The sequence below is a fragment of the Aphis gossypii genome, chromosome 3, assembly GCF_020184175.1.
Source record: "Aphis gossypii isolate Hap1 chromosome 3, ASM2018417v2, whole genome shotgun sequence".
NCBI classification, from domain to species: domain Eukaryota; kingdom Metazoa; phylum Arthropoda; class Insecta; order Hemiptera; family Aphididae; genus Aphis; species Aphis gossypii.
In genome coordinates, this window is record NC_065532.1 from 24,637,157 (window position 1) to 24,658,695 (window position 21,539).

At 26.9% G+C, this 21,539-nt stretch overlaps 1 protein-coding gene across 1 annotated transcript in view; it reads right to left on the reverse strand.

Moving 5' to 3' along the window:
• Positions 1 to 21,539, reverse strand: part of LOC114124505 (uncharacterized) — a 58,754-nt gene that overhangs the window by 31,653 nt on the left and 5,562 nt on the right. Inside the window, exons 2-4 of the mRNA XM_027987764.2 lie at positions 7,638 to 7,865; positions 4,260 to 4,363; positions 3,325 to 3,735 (exon numbers count right to left, since the gene is read on the reverse strand). Coding sequence (XP_027843565.2) covers positions 3,325 to 3,735; positions 4,260 to 4,363; positions 7,638 to 7,852 — 730 coding nt within the window. The 5' untranslated portion in view covers positions 7,853 to 7,865. The remainder of the gene's footprint in view (positions 1 to 3,324; positions 3,736 to 4,259; positions 4,364 to 7,637; positions 7,866 to 21,539) is intronic.

Below are 21,539 nucleotides of genomic sequence, written 5' to 3' on the forward strand. Positions count from 1 at the left end.
TTTCAAATATTTTGTGAGTCATGGAGATGTGATAGATATAATATTATACTATTATACTAAAATTAAAAGTGTAACGGCTTCAAATAATATCCAAGCTGACCCACACAATTTGAATAAATAGATATATGTTATTCGACTAGACCTCGAGAAATGTGTTACCGATTTCACGCATGCAAATAAATAATAATAAATTATATTTGTCTAATCAGTAGATAATAAGTTTAAGGTGCTGCAGTACAAAAATATGTACACAAATAATAAACATGTATAAAAAAACTAAATTTTCGAAATACCTATCACCAAAAAAGTATAGTAGACAATCATGAATTCACGAGACAATGTATTATCATTAATAATTTAATCGATTGATTTAAAATTAAGTAAGATTAACTACTTGGAAGTCTAATTAATAATAAACATTTTATGCAATTTATTTTTATATTTATGCCTTTTATCAAGATTGTATTGTTAAACTTGAAATGAAAGTAACCAGAGTTATATGAAACCGATAGCGATAAAACGCTCATCATTCATCGACAATTGTAATGTGTCTACGGTCTGTGAATATACAATTTTAAAACTAATGTAATCCAAAAAAGTTACTTCATGTATTATGCTAGAATCGTAATTTATTATTACTTAATGTTTATAATAATATACAAATTTTAAAAGAAAGTTTTATAAGCCGCAATTGAATACATATTATACCAAAGTAATTATAAAAATTTACATAACTTCAAGTCGAGATATTATAGAATATATTATAAATAATAATGCATAGATAATATAGTTATAACACAGAATATCTATTATTTTATAAGAACACGTATGTAAAAAGTAATTATTGATGAATATAGAACTTAATGTTTAGTTGGTAAGCAAATTGAAAATTATTTATTTATCGTATCCACAAGACTTAGTCATTGAAGTGCCAATGATGATTTCAATAGTAAATTTACGTATATTCTTACTTCTTAACAATTTAAATTCGTGGTGAAATCATTCTATACCTAATTACTCGTGTATATTAACTTTCTGATTTGAATGTTAAAAAAGTAATGATGAAAAGTTGTCGGAGAATGTTAATTTAGTCATTAATCACATACGTTAAGTGTAGCCATAAGAATTATTTAAAAATACAAATTATATACTGAATAAGTTTCAAAAGTTAAAAGTAAAACCGAGAGACAATATAATTTTTAAATGTAAAATGCAATAAAATTTCTTAACAAGAAATACTTTTAAAAATACTCCAAGATTCAATATGCGGTGACTGATAGTAAAATATGGATCAATATGCTGAATATAATTATTATTTTGAAATACATAGAAATGTACCAAGTTATAAGAAAAAATGGTACTAAATGTAATATTATGCGTATGTAAGTTCTACACTCGTCTTGTTGTAATAAATGTATGAATATAAAAAAACATAAAATTATATATTTATATGTGACATCACTGTGTCCATTATTGATGTTAGATAATAATAAGGAGTCCACAATACACACACAACAAATACAAAATACATTGCACGGAAGACTTGGCAACCCTGGGTGTGACAAATGAATGCATAACAATGGCAATAGGCCGGTAAGCACAATGGACGGATTGCCGAAAGAAGTGACTGCAAGGTTAACCACCTCACATCAACGATGGTCGAGAGCACCGTGTGGGAGAGGAATAGAAAACTTATAATGAACAGAAACAGTTTTTTGATTATGTACGTGGTTATGCTACCTAGCAGACACAAGTGCACGTTTGAATACGTATTCGATACAGTTCAGGCGTAGTCCTCATAAAACACAATATAAAATATATATTGTTGAATCTATATACAAATATAATATATATTTAATGAATAATATACATACCTATTAAATTATTAAGAATATTGATAATGAATGACAACTGTTATACCATATTTTTTATTACTAAATACACTTCAGTAATTATTGATTGTTAAAATAACTTTTATAGAATAATTTTAAATAATTAATATTTATACAATATTATTTGATTTATCAAGTTTTATTTAGTTAATATTATGTTTTAAATTAAAAGCTAGTAGGCTCATTATTATATTATAATAATAATAAATAATTATAAATATATACATGGCAAAACTTATTTTGAAATAAACAACATATTTTAATTTTTAATACATAAATTTAAAATGTATATAAGTTATAAGTAATATGCTAATATTTACCTAAATACAATGATTAAATTAACATACCCATGATATTTATTTTAGCTTTTATTTATATCACAGGGGTAATTTTTTTAAATTGTATTTGGTTAAATATTTTTCTGCTTCATATAATAATTTGATTGTACATTATAATCAAGGTTATGCAAAAGATTAAAGCTTTCGTGTATTTTTTGATTACTTCATAGAAGGAATTGAATTTCATTAAAGTTAGATTTTATTTAACATACTAATAATAATTTGTTGTTTTATTATAGTGAAATGATGAGTGTTTGATGGTAGTATTTGACTTTTACTTACAAAAATCACTTTTGAAATTATTTTTATTAAAATGTTTAAGTAGCATATGATATTAATAGAAGAAACTTTTACATAATATTCGTACTGCTTTGAATTGTTATTTCTTAACATGTTCACGCAAAAAAAAGATTTCTAATGATTAAATTACACTAAAAAGAATAAAGTAAATATTTAAAAAATGTTTTTGTTTATTTTAGTATTTTTATACAATAATTATCTACTTTTTAATGCATTTAACTAATTTTAATATATTCAATTTACTTTCTTAATGCAATATTATAATTATAACAAAATAAAAATAACGGAAATCGTATTTTTTTGACTTTTAAATTTATATTATATTAAGTTGCCTATTACTAACGCCTGATCATATTCAGGAGTTTTTTAATTGAAAAATATTTATAAAGACCCATTATCTAATAAAATCAGCAGATAAAATTTTAAACTTAAAAAGTTTTTTTTATTATAAATACTGGTTTGTATAATACTAGTGGTAAAGAAAAACAAATATAGTATTACTATGTGCTCTACAGTCTGTATCATGTTGGTATTACAATTATGTCTTTAAGGGGCTTAATCTAGGCAATCGAGGCCAAAATAAATATTAACTTTATGGTCCTATAATAATATATCCGAACTTTTGCGATTTCAAGTACTTTAATGCTCAATTGTTTATCAATAAAAACTACTAATTCAACATTTTAGTGGACCTTGTTTCAAGCATTTTGACACGGCGCGGCAAATACAATAGATCTCTCAGCCAACCGTAAATGCCGAACAACAATATGAACGGGGTAAAAGCTGTTTCTTACCGGGCGGAATATGTTTGAGATCTTCTTGTAATCTAGTTAGAGCGGTAGCCACTTGCTTCCGGCTGAAGTCTTCGGATTCGTCACCGCCGGGATGGTCGATGTCGCCCAAAGTCTTCAGCGTGGAGGGATCGGCGATGGCTGTCCCCGTCGACTCGGAGACCGTTTGCATGTCGATGATGTGGCCACAAGTGTCCACCAGATGGACGGTGTTAACTTCTACTGCTGGTTGCCGCTGTGCCGGAAGATCGTCGGGATTCGTCGGTCCTACGGCGGCTTGTGCGGATCGTCCGATGCGTATGGCCGCTCCGACGCCGCTACCATTGCGCTGCGGCCACGGTACGCTACCCCGCGGCATGCTGCTGTAAGCTCGCAGTTCGGGCGACCCTCTGACGGCCGACCACGGAGACGAGTCTGTAGACAGAAACACACATAACGCGTTACGTTTACGAGGAGAGAACGAGGAGACTAAAATAACAAAAAAAAAAACGCATCAAAAAAGTGGCAACACGCACGTAGGCACGCGCGCGCTGGCGGGACGGTCACCTGTAGGAGGAGACAGCGTCGATCCATTAGGATCAACGGACTTTGGTGGGCAGACTCGTTCACCAGTACATACATATTATATTTAATATTATGTATGAACGATGTAATATTATAATTTATAATATATATATCATATATGTATTATATTATTTGAGGAGAGACGTGAAAAGAGTGCGTAGAAAAAAATAACGACGATGAGAACGAAAGAGGAGGAAGGAGACGACAAATTTTTACAATTGTTTTCAAGTTGTATATATTATGTGCTCGAATTTCGTAACGAATGAAATATTAATGTAAAATATCGTCGTACGACAATATATGCACCACGCGCCATTGCATCATACGTGGTGAACAATAATGAAGCTGATGATTTATTTTCGTCGCTAACGTACCTTTAAACGTCAGGGACCTGCCGAGCTTAGTTTCGTTTTTCGGATATTTCATGTTTTCTGGTGTCCAAAAATCAACGATCCATTCTTTTGCCGGCTCCAATGATCTGAAATTACATTATTTTTTAATACCATACAATGATCTATACATATTTTGTATAGTTGTATATAACATAATTATGAAGTATATATATAATATATATTATAGAAAAAAACTATAACAAAAAAATGTTATCAATTCAAGATATTAAACGCTAAGATTACGAAAATCAATCATTTCATTTTATCGAATAATTACATTTTTTTTCTTGAGTAATAACTTTTTTAATATTGTCGTCAGGAAATGGAAGAAAACATTTACTTTAAATTTTTTCACACCTGTGCTGTTGAATTTTTGATTTCGGTTAAGTTAAATTGAATTTTTTCAATCAGCTGACAATAAGTGATTTTATTCTGCTTGGAGTGTAAAATATTTATTGTTTAAATCTATTTAATACATTTACATTAATATATTTTGATATATTAGACAAAACTGACTGGTAAGTAGGGAAATTTCGCGATGTTCTATGAAACAGTCAAGCGAAATTTGACACCAAGAACAGTATTAATTATAATTTTCAAATTACCGTAATAGCTTAAAAGGCGATGCGTGATGGCGTGGAGACGGTAAAATCTGATATCGATATTAATTTACAGTAAAAATAACCCGTGGTATGATTTAACATACTACATTAATACCTAATTTTTCTTAATGTATGTAATTTTTAATTTACTAGACTTGTTATGTAATATAACTATTTATTAAATAAATATTAGAATTTATATATCAATGGATTATATATTTTTTGAGTGCCGAACCGATAGCTGGTCTAACGATTACTTACTAAACAGTGTACACTGTACACGTAGCAACACGGTCACATATAACATTATATAAATATAATGGTATATATAAAGATATTATTTAAGTTTTATCAGTAATAGTATATTAAATATACATATACGTACCTATATATGGTGCTCATGCCGTAACAAGACTAGTGTAAGAACATCAGGGAAAAAACTTAGAGGTCTTACTATTTTCCAATCTATCACCCTGTTTTAAAATTTACATAGTACATTTTTAGTCGAATTAAGTGCTTCAACGGATATATTTCGGTATAAGTATTCTTTTATCGATAGTTAAACATATGGATTGTTAGCAGAAACATTCAAGAATAGATATTTATTATTTGATGATATTGAAATAACCTATACATATTTTTTATTTCATTGTATAATATTTTGAGTGATGACGAAACGTTAGACAACGCATATATAAACATTACTGTATACATATCTAGTGTGTTATTTTATTTTATATTAGTATACTTACTATTAGACATCACGTATTGAAAAAATGTAAATTTAAAAATAGTGCTTATAATGACGAACTAATAATTCATTACATATTTTATACTACACATAAATAATTTCAAGTTAAAATAATTAATATACTATTACAATAATATAATTTAAGCTCATTGTAGGATAGAAGCTTCCGATCGATTCGAAAAATATGCCAATTTTTTTCAAATAATTTAAAATTGGTTTTTCTTTTGTGAATATAAATCAATATTTTTTGTTGTAGCAAATTTAACATATTTTCCGTCATGATTGCAATGGCAATCAAATATTAATAAATAAATAAATTATTTATTCACAAATCTTGTTTAACGGAATAAATAATTATATGTAGGTACGGAAAAATATTAAAATCTTAAAAATAAATAGCAACCACCAAAAATATATATATGATTCAATTTTTTCTGCATAGTGGAAAAATATTAGTTTGTTTTTTACTTAACACAATCAAAAATTTAGTTTAATAATATATTGTGTAACATGTGTGGGAACTGTGCTATTTCAGACGCGGGTGATGTGAGTGGCACAATTGTTAATCTTAAGCCTAGCTGTCAAGCGCTGCTTTCATCCAATACTGAAATTACATTCTAGCGCGAGCCACATAATATATGTTGTCACTTATCTACCGCCTCCACTCTCACCTTTATCGATGTTACGATAATCCAAAAATCATAATTAACTGTTATAGTTGTCTAACTTCGTCAAAGTGTTTCTTAGAAAAGCATGGAGTAACCCACCTACCATCTAGTATTTGATATATTAGACAAATGTACCATTGATACTTTCATTTATACTGATTTGATTTTAATATCGACTGTTATTGGACAAAAAAAAATGATTTACAATCTACGGGATAGAGTAAGGTCATTTTCTAACACTTAAACCGACATCGAAAATTAAACTTTCAGTGTAGACGAGACAAAAAAGTTATTACTTACATTATATTCTTGTTAAAAAGTCTTAAATTTCTATTTTTAAACTATCATTTTGATTTCAGAGAATTAAATTTTTTTTATTTATTATAGCTAATTTAGTTTTTAACCTCAAATTAATGTTTGAATATTAATATTCACTTCTTTATATTATTTTTATAATGTTGATTATTGGTACAGACTACAGAATATAGACAGGATATATAAATTGGGTGTTGTAAACACATTTACTTTCGTTTACCTTGGCATAAGCCAATATTATATACATATTATTATAAATCTGCAAGCAATGATAAATCATTTAATTCAATTCTGAATTGGCTGGATTTACAATATAATTTTTAAGTTATAAAGTATGAACATTATAAAACAAAACAAACCAATTCTAAAATGTCACTAAGCCAGTAATAAACAAAATGTTTATTATAAGTTAATAATGTTATCAAGTATATTATTATAATCATAAATTTATTTATTTTCTTCAAAAAGTAGTTAAAACTGTTAAAAGTTTTAAATTTTTAGTACCTACTCTTAATTAAAACAACATATTTTACTATTTAGATATATTAATTTAAAAAAATATATATTTATACATAAACTAAAAAACATACTCAATGTTACATCTAATTACATTTTGAAGTAGGAAATACAAAAACATAAAATAAAACATGGAGTAAAAGAAGTTAAAAAAAATTAAATACATATTTAAAATAAAAAAATTTGTAAGCAGTAACCAAATAACTGACATAAGATTTTTATTTGTTCTAAATTTAACTAACTTTAATTATTTTCAAATGTTAAACTAATTTAAACTGATATGTATTTAAATGTGTACTTTGTTTTTAGATGAAAATAATACCGTTGGAATTCAATTAAGGCTTCATAATTTAACTTATACTTTATATAAATCGTCTTTGTCAAAGTGGTTAGGTAATAATTTTTATAATATAATATTTTTTTTACATTAAAATTTTTTGTTACTTGTAGACCCAGTTGTTATAATATTTTTCTGCATAAAGAAATCAAGTAAAAATAAAAAACGTACTCAATTTTTTCTTTATGACACCGAATACATAGCCATTCGGGAACATGTGTGGCAGTTGAATATTCCCTGCAAGACATACAAATCCGTTCACGACAAGCACGACAATTGGCCCCTCTATTGATTATTCGGCCCAATTCGGCCCGACATCGGGCACAACAGTGCCCAGACCATAAACTGGATTCACATCGCAATACTTCTAATTCACCGCTAGCCATACTATCGTATTGCCTGGAAAAAATAAATATTAGTACATTTAATATTGCTTGTTGAAATATTTAACATCATGAAAGTAGGTATTTTCCCACAAGAAGGTTTTAATTTATATTTGTTAGTTTAAGAAAAATAACGGTGTTCCATTAAAGTCTAAAAAATTAAAGATTAATTGTCCTTCACACCATGGTTAAATTGTAAAAACTAAATGAAATTAAACCTGGCAACACTTTATACATAGCTTGATGATAATTAAATTAAACGTACAAATGAATAATGCTACTTCTCATTGCTTAAGTATATAAATACAATTTACATACGATGAAAATACAGTTCCATTATTTTAAATTCAACTAGTTGTTCTTCTGTAAGAGGAAAATGTATTTCTTATGAACGATGACCTTAACTACCATTCGTAATTGAAATTCATTATTTATTTTCCTCTCAAGTTCGTTGTAAAAACAACATCTGTTTTTCTCATTATTGTCACGTCCACGAGGACCGTTCCTAGTTTTCCGCCAATGCGTATGCAACTTATACAACATAATCTTCAAATTTATGAAAACACACTTAAGAATGTTAATACAAAGGGTTATAACAAGAAAAATGTTAAACGGCACTCCCGATTAAAATACAATGCATATTACATAATATACATATTATATTATGTTGTATTGGTAAATGGAAAATAAAACATGCACAAATTACTTCTGCCTACGTACCACCATTAGATAAATATCATTGATATAATAAAAATTTACTTTATACATTGCCTACCGATTTTTTTTCAATCCAATTTTATAATGTTTGTGTGTTGTTAAGGCATTAATATAGTAATACACAATGCGAATTCATAATATTTTTCACAAAATACTTTTTAATTTTTATTATATGCTATACATTGATTATAAATTTATAATCGCCAGACGAAACGCATCTCAGAATAGTATTTCCACGAATATTTTATTGTTAAATCTGTGAATCAGGTTTGGGTATACCTATAACTGCAGTATTACTTACTACAAATTATATTGTTTTTAACAGACAACGAAATATAGTATAATACGTTATTGTATCTCTGAATAAACTACATATTTGAGTACAGCAATAACAGAAGGTATAAATTTTGATATACAGCCATATAGGCCTTGGTTTTATGGTATAAATATACATATTATAGTAAGTATTATAGTATTCAGTAGGTGTAGTACTCGGGCGTGCCGAGAAGGTAGTTTTGGGGGTTCAAACCACATCCAAATTCACTGGCTTATTTTTTTCAACTAAATGATATTTACAAAATAAAAAATATACATTAGCATAATATTATAGGGAAATCCGATAATATAATAATTAACATAAAAATAATACAATATTTGTATTTTAGTATATTTCTGCGTATTTTATATTCATGGTACAACGGCAGGTTATTATCGCTGTTTTTGGGGTTTTACGTTAATTTGAATGAAATCAGTTTTTACGTTGCCGTATGGGTCTTATCGATAACATAAAAATAATTTTATTACAACAAAAGCAAATCATAAATATTTGTTTCACATCATTTCTGTAACTGACAATACCGACACAGTATTTTCAATTTAATTTTGTCGTTATCAACGGTAAAATAAACCTACTCTTACTTTGTGCACAGAATAGATTAAATTTAATCTATTCTGTGCTTTGTGTACAAACTTTCATTTAGTTCGTGTTTACCACGATTGGTGATCTGTTGTACCTGCTCTTACGTTTATTATTTTGAAATTTATTTTCATACAGTTATTATTATTTAAAATACGTCAACATAATTGTACATTAAATTGTGAAGAAATAAACAACGAATTTAAAAAAAAGGTCAGTGAAGATGACACTGCATTAGATACAAATTTATTTTAACTGAATAAAAAATAAAAGTACAAAATGTATAATTATTGTTTTAAAAAAAAAATTAAGTGTAGAAAAAATAATAAAAAATAATACATACTTACATTTATTTAAATGATATTGTTCTAAGTATTGAAGTTTAACTTTAAAACTTTAAGGTTAAACTAAACCATCCCCAAAAAGAAATCCTGGGCACGCCCCTGAGATATTATTATTATAAACTAACATTTCCAAACCATATGGTATGGGCGATTAATTTAATAAACATTTTCAATAGTAAGAAATAAATTATGTTTTTATTAAAATTTTAAATTCAAATTAAGCAACTTGGTTTAACGTGTTATAAAATTGGGTTTCTAATTTATTTATACAAAATAGTAGTCCACAATGTTTAGATATTTTTTATATTTAATCATTTCTATCTTTCATGACTCGTCGTGACTATTCTATATTATTTTCTAGACCATCAATCATAATTATGCCAACAAATTACAGTTACAACTCGTTTTTTCGGTATTATATTTTTCAAAAAAAATCTAGTCCAAATGTACAATTGCATAATGTATATATAAGGTAAAATCATGACGAAAACCGTCAGATACCAATTTCTTCTCTCCTCTTCCCCTCCAAAAAAAAAAAAAAAAGAATTGACCTTTTTGGGGGAATTTGTAAGAAGTGATACTAATTTATGTTATTGTAATTAATTAAACGGGATATTGTAAAAATATAAATTATAGTATTATTATAGCAATAGATAAAAAATATAACACAATATTTGTAATATTATACTAGTTTACTCGTATAATACAAAATACACAATATAGTCATTATCTTTACACGACTATATGTTATACAAGTATTTGAGTGATATTTGTGAATAAAATATGTTTCAAAAGTAAGAACTTAATTTTTATTTGCATAATTGCTTAAATATCATGTTTCACATGTAACAAATATAATTTGTATTATATGTAGATACTTAAAATAATCATAGTTTGTTTATTATTGATAAATGTTACTTTAATTGTAAATCCATACAAAACATATTAAAACGTTTAATAAAATATACAAAGTTAAGATAATCCTTCACCAATAAGTTAGCTTAAGATAATTATTAATTATTAATTTTTATAGACTGCAAAAATATTTAAGAATTAGAAACTGAAACACGATTCAATTTAAAATATATACCTAATCCTAAACATTTTATTTAGAAATCAAAAAAAATTATTCCGATAATAGATTTAGGAAGTAGTTTAATCATCATAAGTATATCGCTATCAAAAATATTCTATAAACTACGATATTTTGTTAGTACTTAAGTAGTTTTGGCCAAACATCTTCACGATTTTGATAAAGCTATAAAGCTTACGCTTGCTTATATTCGTCATAGCATGATGTAGAGATGATATCTTCTCTACATCGTGGTCAAAGTAAAAAAATAATAAATTTACTGTACATTTTATTAACTCTAGAATTCAACATATCACAAAATATACATACTATATTTATATATTATCGCAATTAGTAAAAACATATAATACCAGAATTATATCTATATTTATTAAGTACTAAAATCTGACAACACAGATAACACGTATAAGTACAAGTTATTTTTTCGTTAGTTGTCACTTTTATGAAATTAGGTCATTTGGAATGTAGGTGAGAATATAAATGAATCGATAATAATAATTACGAATAAAATAACAATGATGAAGTTGAACATTGAACATTGAAATTACCAAAGAAAAATATAGGGACAGTAAAGATGTATGTATAATTATAATTTATTAGTTATTACTTATTACTTATTAGAGACAAAAATGTACACAACGTGCATAATAATCAATCAGTAACACTACAAATGATAAACCTGACCTACTTTAGATTTAACAAAAATTATGGTGTAATATAATATTTTAATTATTTTCACAGTATCATAATTTGAAAAATACTTAGTCTTTAGTTCTTTACACAATATAATGTACCTACTAATTGTAAGACTATCAATTATTTATAGGTAAAACGGAAATAAAATTAATAATTATTAAAACAATATGATAAATAACCTAGTTCAGACATTCCCAAACTGTACTCTGCGGTCTATGGCTCATAACAATTAGTTTAAAATGTACCTATAGAATTTTTTTTTGTTCTATCTTTCATAATATTCACAGCAAGGCACCACTGTTGAATTTGGCCCAAAATAGGGCACCGCGGAAAAAAAGTTTAGGCTGCAATAAACTAAATGGTTTTCTCTTTCGACTTTAGGAATTTTACTATAGTTGTAATTGTAATATTAATTTAAGATCTAGGTAGTAAACTAGTAATAATTATTTACCAAAGCTATATCATTGGTAGAAATGTAAAATCAAAATCGATTAAAATATTTTAAATCTTGAGGTGGCTAAACAAATATTAGATATGAAAAAGACTATGTATACCGGTTAATACCCGTGTACTCACTCATCGGAGCCCGCAAACGAAACAAAAATGTCAACGCTATTTCAGTATTAGGTCATAGCTCATATAGGTAATTAATAGCAAATATAACCATATTATTATAGCTACTAATATTATAATACTATTATATACTATTATTAACAAATTCTGAAATTATAATTGTAACTACTGGTGGTTGGTGTACCTACTTCTCAATAGGTCCGTTTGCGAATGACAAGTATAATATAATAATATGTACGCATACACCAGCGAAAATATAAACAATGGATGGCGGTGGCGGTAATAGAGGAACCGGTACGGCTCATACCGGCTAACACACACACGCACGCATGCGCTCACGTACTACTCGCGTATTATATACTATTATAATATAGTCGAAGACGAAGACAACGTCGACGAGGAGGAACTAAGGAAAACGAAGAGCACTGAGAACAGGGCAACGACCAATAACACACACACACACATGCCATATGTATGAAACGCTACGAGTCTTTCAACTCACGTACGCACACACATCCGCAGTCCGCATTATTGCTACTACAACCGTCTGCTGTGTTGATAATGTACGATATAATACTACTTTATCCATAATATTTTATTATATCATAATATATAATATTATCACGTTATATGCGACAGTGCAACAGAGGCGTTTCCGTTATACTTATGATGAGATAAGAACCAAGAAGTAGAGGTATCTGGTATTGTTTCTTCCAATTTAAATAATAAGTATACATAAACGATATTTGTACACTAAAGAATAACTTAGTTGGTCTGAATAAAGAAATGTCAGGTATACAAGATGTGTACAGTCATTTGAAAACTACAGTAAAACCTTGAATGACTTACATAAACTAGCATTATGACTAACAAGTTACAAGTAATAAAACTGAATTGATTTTCGCGTTAGGCTAGGTTAGCGTCAATAATCAACACATAAAGTTTCAAAATCAATTATGTAGCCACAAAAAACTTTTTAATATAATTAAAATTACTTTAAAACACGAATCATTTTTTATCATTTTTTATTTATTTATTTATAAACCATTTATTATAATATAAGATAAAATATTATTGAATTGTCTTATTTTATTATTAATTAATTATTATTATTTTTTTTTTTGAGAAGGATCACCAACTATTATTTTATAATATAATAATATAATATATTTTATAATAATATTTTAACGAGGTTAAACCTGAAAATGAATTTCTTTGTTAACGAAATTATAAATTTAATACACAGATAATAAGAGGTATAACATATCATCAAACTTATCTCTATACCACAATCATAGGCATTGTCAAGATTTTTATTAGGGGGTGCATCTTCCATAGAATACGTTGATTTTTAATTCTATTATATATAAAATATTATAAATTATTATTATTACTATTATTATTAAATATTATATTATATAATATCATTCAATTTGTTTTTTTTTTTTTTTAAAGCCATGGAGAGGGTGCAAATACACCCCCTTGCATCCCTCTCGCGACGCCTACGACTGCAATAGCAAAACGGCATATGCTGTTCAAATAAAACTAGTAAAAGTATAGAAAAATTTTAATAAATATAACTATTATTCTGATGTATTCATAAATTTTAACGGTTTTTGGTAAAAAAAATTAAGTTTCAAACTATAAGTAGTTTATAAATTTGAACCAGGTTACTAAGAAAAACTTTTATTAAGTCAAATCATATATTCATATCAGAATTCAATATCAGAAGTATTATAAAAAAAGAGAACACTGTATTTAGAAGATAATACGATATATTATTATTTTTAAAACACACTAGTGCGTGTGTAAATAGCAAAAAACCTGTTTTTCAATGTCCAAGTCCAAGTACAATTTACGCAATAATAAGGGGTCATTTTAACTCAGTCAAGTGTAAATCTAGAAGTCAATTTAGAATTCATACAACAATAAAAAACTGTAAAAAATACAGGCAAGTTGATTACTTTTGAAATACTGAAACGATTGAAATGTGTATTTATTTAAAATCAAAAATATTGCGTATATCTTGATATTTTTCATTATATATTAAACAAAAAATTAATTTTGTTTCTAATGCGGTATTTACTCGTTTATAATAAAATATTTAAGCTAGGAACAATCTATTCTTATAATGGAAGTATAAATATCAAATGGTAATACGAACTTCAACTATATCCAAATTAAATATTTTTATAATATATTATATACATAATATTAGATTTAAATTTTTTTTTTTTTTTTAGTATTTATATGAAGTAATAAATATAGATATAATTCAAAGAGCAATCAATAAACATATTGTTGCTTCTTTCTACAATTGAATAAAATAATTTGTTTTGATTTTTACTTATTTTCAATACATTTATCATTTATTTTATAATTATAATTGTAAACACAATATGTTGTAAATTTGCAAATAAAATTTATATTAATAGTTGGTTTCATAAACAATATTCTTTAATAATAACAATGTGCTTATATTATTTTAATGACCTCTAAATCTCTTAAAAGTAGTTAATTTAATATAGAGTAGTGCTATTTTATATAATATAAACGAGAATATAAATACATATAAAACGATTATATTTTGTATGTAGTTATAATGAAGCTTTACCTTAGTATCAAAGATGGTTATAAAATTCAAAGTGGAACAATACAAACACCTAACTAGGTATAAACATCTATAATAATACTATAACTATATATAGTTGATAATTTATTGTAATTGTTATAATATAATATGTTAATATGACTATTATAAGAATATAAGTAACCAGAGAGGAGTGAAATTTTTAGTAAATTAGGTATATTAAGCGATTATTTAACTTTTTTTAGCAATAGAATAAATTACAAAAGTAAATACGTGATTGAAGAGAAAATTGTAAAAATCTAATACGGATTTGGGCATGTAGTTAAAAGTACAATTTATATTTTTAGAAAAAAATTATGACAAATATTTATATTTAGATCGATCATTGAATATAATTCCACGTCAAAATTGCGAATATTTGAAAATGTCAACATAAAAACAAAATTTATTTAAAAAATTAAATTATGTATAAAAGAACATGACGTATAAACTATTTTCATCATATAAAATGTATTTATTTAAATAAAGAGTCATTATTTTCTTTACGACGTTAACATGAATATCATATATTATGGTTAAAAGCCTTAAAAGTTGTAAGCATAAATTTAACCTCACGTTTTAAAGATTTAAAAAACAATAAGTTTTTTTTTGTTTCCTTATACAACTAGCTTTTATTTAAAATGAAAGAAAACAGCGATTTTGTTGTTACAAATATTATAGTAATAAACTACCATGAGCAACCAAGTCGAAATTAATGCATGACAGTTATTACAGAATAAAGTTTAATTAATAAGTACTAATGATATAGTAAATTAACTGTACAGTTATGGTATAAGTAAATATCAAGTTGATACTTAATAATTTCTCTTATGATTCATAACAATTAAAATTTACAATTTTTAAATTACAATCAATTTTTGTTGAAATATTCGATCATTTAGCGTTTTCAAAAACCGTGTAAATAATCAAATTACATTAGGATCTGTTGGTATATCTTATATTATTGTTATTAGTACTTATTACTATCAAATATTTTGAAGACGATTGTAATTTATTATAGTCATCCACTCGACCATCGTATTAATTGTATTAGTTGTAAATTATAATCATTATTTGCAAGATATAAATGATAATACAAATAGAATGTAAATTATTTGAATAATTATATCTTGTTCGAAATTTTCTATCAGTCATCATTTCACTCACAAACCAGGTGAACAACGGCATTAAAGGGGTTCTAAATTTACTGTTTTATATTATACGAGTATAAACCGTTTCACTGAAAGAAAATTTAATGCTACTAAATGCTGCAAAATTATTGCCAATGTCATTTGTCAAGAACAACGACGGAATATAATATGAGAAAGACTGGTTTTAACGTCATTCTGATCATTGATCAAACATAACAATGATGAACCGCAATAGTCGTGTGGGCAGTATGCTTCTACACATTATAGTCATTATATTATACTTCAAAGTAAATGTAATAATTTTAATTTACACACTCAGCATGGCGATATAATATTGTATAAAAGTTCCCGTATAATATAATGCACGTGGATCTTATTTCTGCAGAAAAAAACTATTTCGTTTCCATTAAAATTAAAATTTTACCAGGTTTTAAACTTATTTTAAATCGATATTGTAAATCGTCTTATCTAAATAGGTAAAATGTGAGTGTGTATTATCTAGTAATAGTAGATACTTGATGCGACTTGTAAATATTTATCTATTAATTATAATTATAACTCATGAAGTCATGATAATTTCTACATAAATCATTTACGATTTACCGGAGGTTTTTCTAACAATAATTTTAAACCAATCGATATAAAACGAAGCAAAAGTTTTCAAATTTTCATTTTGTGAAGGCATTATTGTATCTAATGTAAATATATAAACATTCTCAACTTAATTTCAATTTATGAAATTTAATCTAAAAATATAACGCAACAATTTCCAACTTCGCTAGTGTCAGTCTGTCATTTCAGTATACATTAATTAAAACAACTTGAAAAATGTACATATTTTCTTGGGGTAAACATAACATTGACCGATAACGAGAGAGTAAACACATTTCCTTCAAATAAACATAATATTGACCAGGGAGAGTTAATCATCGAAAGAGTTCACTAGTTTCTGATATCGGGAGTTTACTGCCACCTTTTTTTTTAAATTTGGCGGAAACAGACTTTTTTATTGTTAGTTTTAGGTAAAGAGCAAGTAAACGATGCATTCTCGTGCACGCATTATAATAATATTAGTATAATCAAACCAGGCCTGTAGCCAGACCAAATTTTCAGGTGGGACAAAGGAAACTTTTGTGAGGGGCATTATAAATTTAATACAATGTCTTTATAATATTTTTAATATTTTTAGGGGAGCAACGCCCTCCTCCTTCATCCGTGGCTACGCGCCTGAACCAAACCCTAAATTAATGTTTACGTATAAAATTATGTGTACTTAAAATACAAAATGCGTACATGAACCTAAAACCACAAATCGCTTTTAAATCGCCACCTTCGTGAAAACAAAAACAAAAATACTACATGATTATGTTATGTGTATATTTAAAAAAAAAATTTAATTCGAATATATAACCACCGTAAACCTAACAGCGGCAAATAATATGGTAGTATGTTATATAATTTTTTTTATACTTATAAATTATTTTCCATTCGAATTTTTGATCCAAAGGAATTTATTACCAGACCAGTTCTGAAATCGATACGATCTTAACGTTGTGGCGGAATAAACATAGCACACACACACACACACCACTCTATTGTTCATAAGTATAGAGTGTAATTATTACCGATAAACATATAGACGTTATAGTACGCGAATTATCTGCACGCTCGCGACTCACCTTGGCCGTTCATGACGCAACCCAATAATACGGTGAAGGCGACGGCGCGTGGCGTTTAAATACATTAATTGTATTATAGAGTTTATCCAAACACAACACATACTACGCGGTTGAATTATTATTTGTGTTGGTCTATGGGTCTCTGATCAAACTCACACATTCGTTTATTGATACTCACCACGGTCGTCTCAATCCCTCCGTCAAATGATCAACAACCTCGTAGTATCGCTAGCGACATGGATATGTTACAATTAACTATTTTTTTAACGTGTTATCGTATTAAATACTCATCGTAACGATGAAAATCTCCTGCATTGTACATAGAGCTGATAATATGAATATTTGGTTACATTCTTCATTCCATAGGTTAGATTAAAATATACGCACGGATAGGATGTAGACCCAACATTTAGGTTCTAATTATAACCTAAAACTGGTGAATAGTTCATATTTTAGGGAACATACGTCATAGTATAATAGACAAGTGCAGAATAATATGTAGAATATACCCTCCTTCCAACAATAACAGAAGCAACGACTAATGAATATACATGATACATAATAATAGATAATAGCTTATGAGATTTTATTGAAACAAAAAAATGAAAAAAATATAAAGATATATCTTTATAGATATATACAAATATATATTTATCTTTATAGATATACCTATAGGTAGCTAAAAAAAATAACATAAAAATTTTCTCCGTGACTGTGATAGCGCAATGGATGCATGAATGCGGGATGCGAACGGCGGCTGTCTGTATCAAGTTATATTCCGGTCACGGATGCATGAGGAGGAATCTGGTTGGTGTAACTTACACAATAATATTAAAGTTTATATTATACTTCATAGACTATATAGTCAATATCTACCGGGATACCTACTGCTACTTCTACTTCACAATACGTAATATATTACCAGAGGGACAATATAGTATCAGACCGATATAAAATTCGCGAATCGACGAGATATCGCGTACCTTATATGGCATACGTCATGTTATATCACTATTATGTATGATAAATAATAATAATGATGGTATCAAACATATAATAAAAATGCAATGAAATATCATGAAACAAACGAATACATCCAAGTCGGAGCCTCGATGACATCATTCACAGCGCAATTGGGTAGTCGCATACACCAAAACGAGATACACACACAAAGGAATGTTATCTATCATCTTCCGTCCATTATTAGATTATATTCACAATATTAAATAAATACTTGAAAATATTGTTAACATAATATATACGAGAATATTTTTAATACAACCCCGATCCTTCTATGAAGATTCTGTATACGTCACTGGTACAAGGTTCATTTCTATATTACAATAAGGTTTTAGAGCTAGTCTTTTCGTATTGTAAATATTGCCATCTATTGACATCGTATATTGTTCCTTAGGTAGGGCACGGCTAATAATATACTGATTGCCGAGTGTAGGGAAATGGGGTGAGCTGACTAAAGATTTTCCAGCACACGTCATGGTATACTAATAATATGTAATAATGACCAATGCGTGAATAGAGAGGGTGCGATACAATTATACAAACAGAAATACAATCGAGAATACTCCACAATGATCTGCATTACCACAATGAACATTCACACTTACTGCTGCATGTCGCCACGTCGGTACCACATAAGCACACCATACTCAGATTGTTAACTACCATCATATTATCTATGTATTATACTATTATTATATATTATTAATTTATGATATATGTATATAATATATATATAAAGAATCGGGTACTTTACTTAAGTAAGGTATAACCTTGATCTCTAGCGTTAATATTATACGCCAAAGTTAAGTCCCTGAGACCTCATTAATATAAATATATCTTTGCCATAAGAAACACATTGAACGGTAGCGACCGACAAGGGGATATTTTGGTATCAAAAATTTTTAAATTCTGAGTGGAGCAGAAATTATTAATTTTCCAATAATTATAGGTTTTTTCTAGTCTGATGACTCCTTAGAAGCAGTAAAAACGCTTAAATATTAAAGAAATTTCAATATAGAAATTGGATTTAGTTTACACTTTGGTTAATATTAATTTTAAATATTTACAAATAATTTTATAGAAAGGTTTTTCTTACAATAAAATGTATCCGAAAGTCGTTTCGGGAAATAATGACAGTACGCGCGCTTATCGAATGACTAATATTGTCGGTTTAAAATCACTATGTCAGTTATTGTTTTAGAAGAAGACCAAAAAAAAAACTATAAACAATAAACTCTGTTGATTATATTAAATTCTACGTAACTACAATATATAGATGACGACAACACTTTTCATTACAAACGTTTGTTTTGACGTATTAATGTATACGAATGCGACTCTTATTCTTTCATTGTATTAATATTATATAATGCTTCGTTTGTTTTACAATATTAGCTGAAATGAAGTAATTATTTAAAAATGTATTATTATAAAAACTAATACTGACTTTGTCTTAGAATATTTAAATATGTCGGACGTCGGTAATATGTGGTAAGTTTATGTTTTTTAATGCCAACATTGAGTGAAATTGCTTTTTTGACGATAATTTACGATTAAAATTATGGTTTTTTAACGATTTATGTTTGTAATTTTTTTTTTAATACTTTTTGTATGTGTAATAGTAATATATTTGAAATGGCATGTAATTTATAATGAATTTTGCTTGTTGGAAATAACATTGAGGTAATTTTAAATTAGAAATAATTGATTTTCGTTTATATTTATTACGTTAGATTAACATTTGTATTAATATTTTTTTGTTCTTCAATAAAACACTTTAGAATACTGTTTCATATCTATCGTCCATTTATGCCGAAGTATACCAATATCCGTTCCACGTGATCAAATTAATATACATATATATTATATTTTTTATTAATTTAAATAGATGTATACTTTATTGGGTAATTTATAAAAAACGAATAGGTATATTCTAAGATAATATTTGAATTGTCCTAAGCAAAAAAACTAAATTGTACTTAGATGTCGTGTATTTTTTTAAAATTATTAAATTTACAGTTCTAAATATAATAGTTAATAAAATGCTGGAATTGCGTACTAATATAATCATTATGATAGCTCGATTAAGAATTTTATATAGACATAATTAAATAAACATTAACAAACGTATATACTTAGATATGTACTAAAATGTATTCATAAGCAAAAATTTTGTTTTATACTTGAGAATCATCTTAACTAGGTATACCTAACTTGTATAGTAATTAATAGATTTATGTTTATCTAATTAATTATGTTAATCTAAACTGGAGGTGTATTTTATTTTCCCACGATTCTATATTATTTCAATGGCTATAAAACCTATACTATTATATTATAATTTAAATGATTTTCGCTTTATTTACGACAGCAATGATATTATTTTTGTACACAAACAAGCTATTTATTACACAGTAAACTTTATAGTATTGCAATAGGTGCTGTATTTAAAATCTTATTGACTGTCATAAAAGTTAATAGGATAGCAGGGCACTATTTCTTTTCTATCTTTGATCCGTGTAGTGGAAAACTGATGACGAAGTTTAGAAACATAAAATTATGTTTAGATGGGAAGTTTAATTAATAACTATTATTACAATTTAAGTATACCTACAATTTAGCAAATAATAATTTCCCGGGGAATGTATTATTTACTCATATAGTAGAGATAATCATATTTTCTATTGTACATGCATGTAGTAATATACCTATTATATAAAATTATGTTATTATTGTTATTATCTAGTCTTTTATATAACAAAATATTATAACCAATGACATAGAAATTAATGAATCGAAAAAGAAAATACTTGGTTAACACTAATAGCCGATAGATAGTTAAAGAATACCTTAGTTTTAAGTGCACTATTTA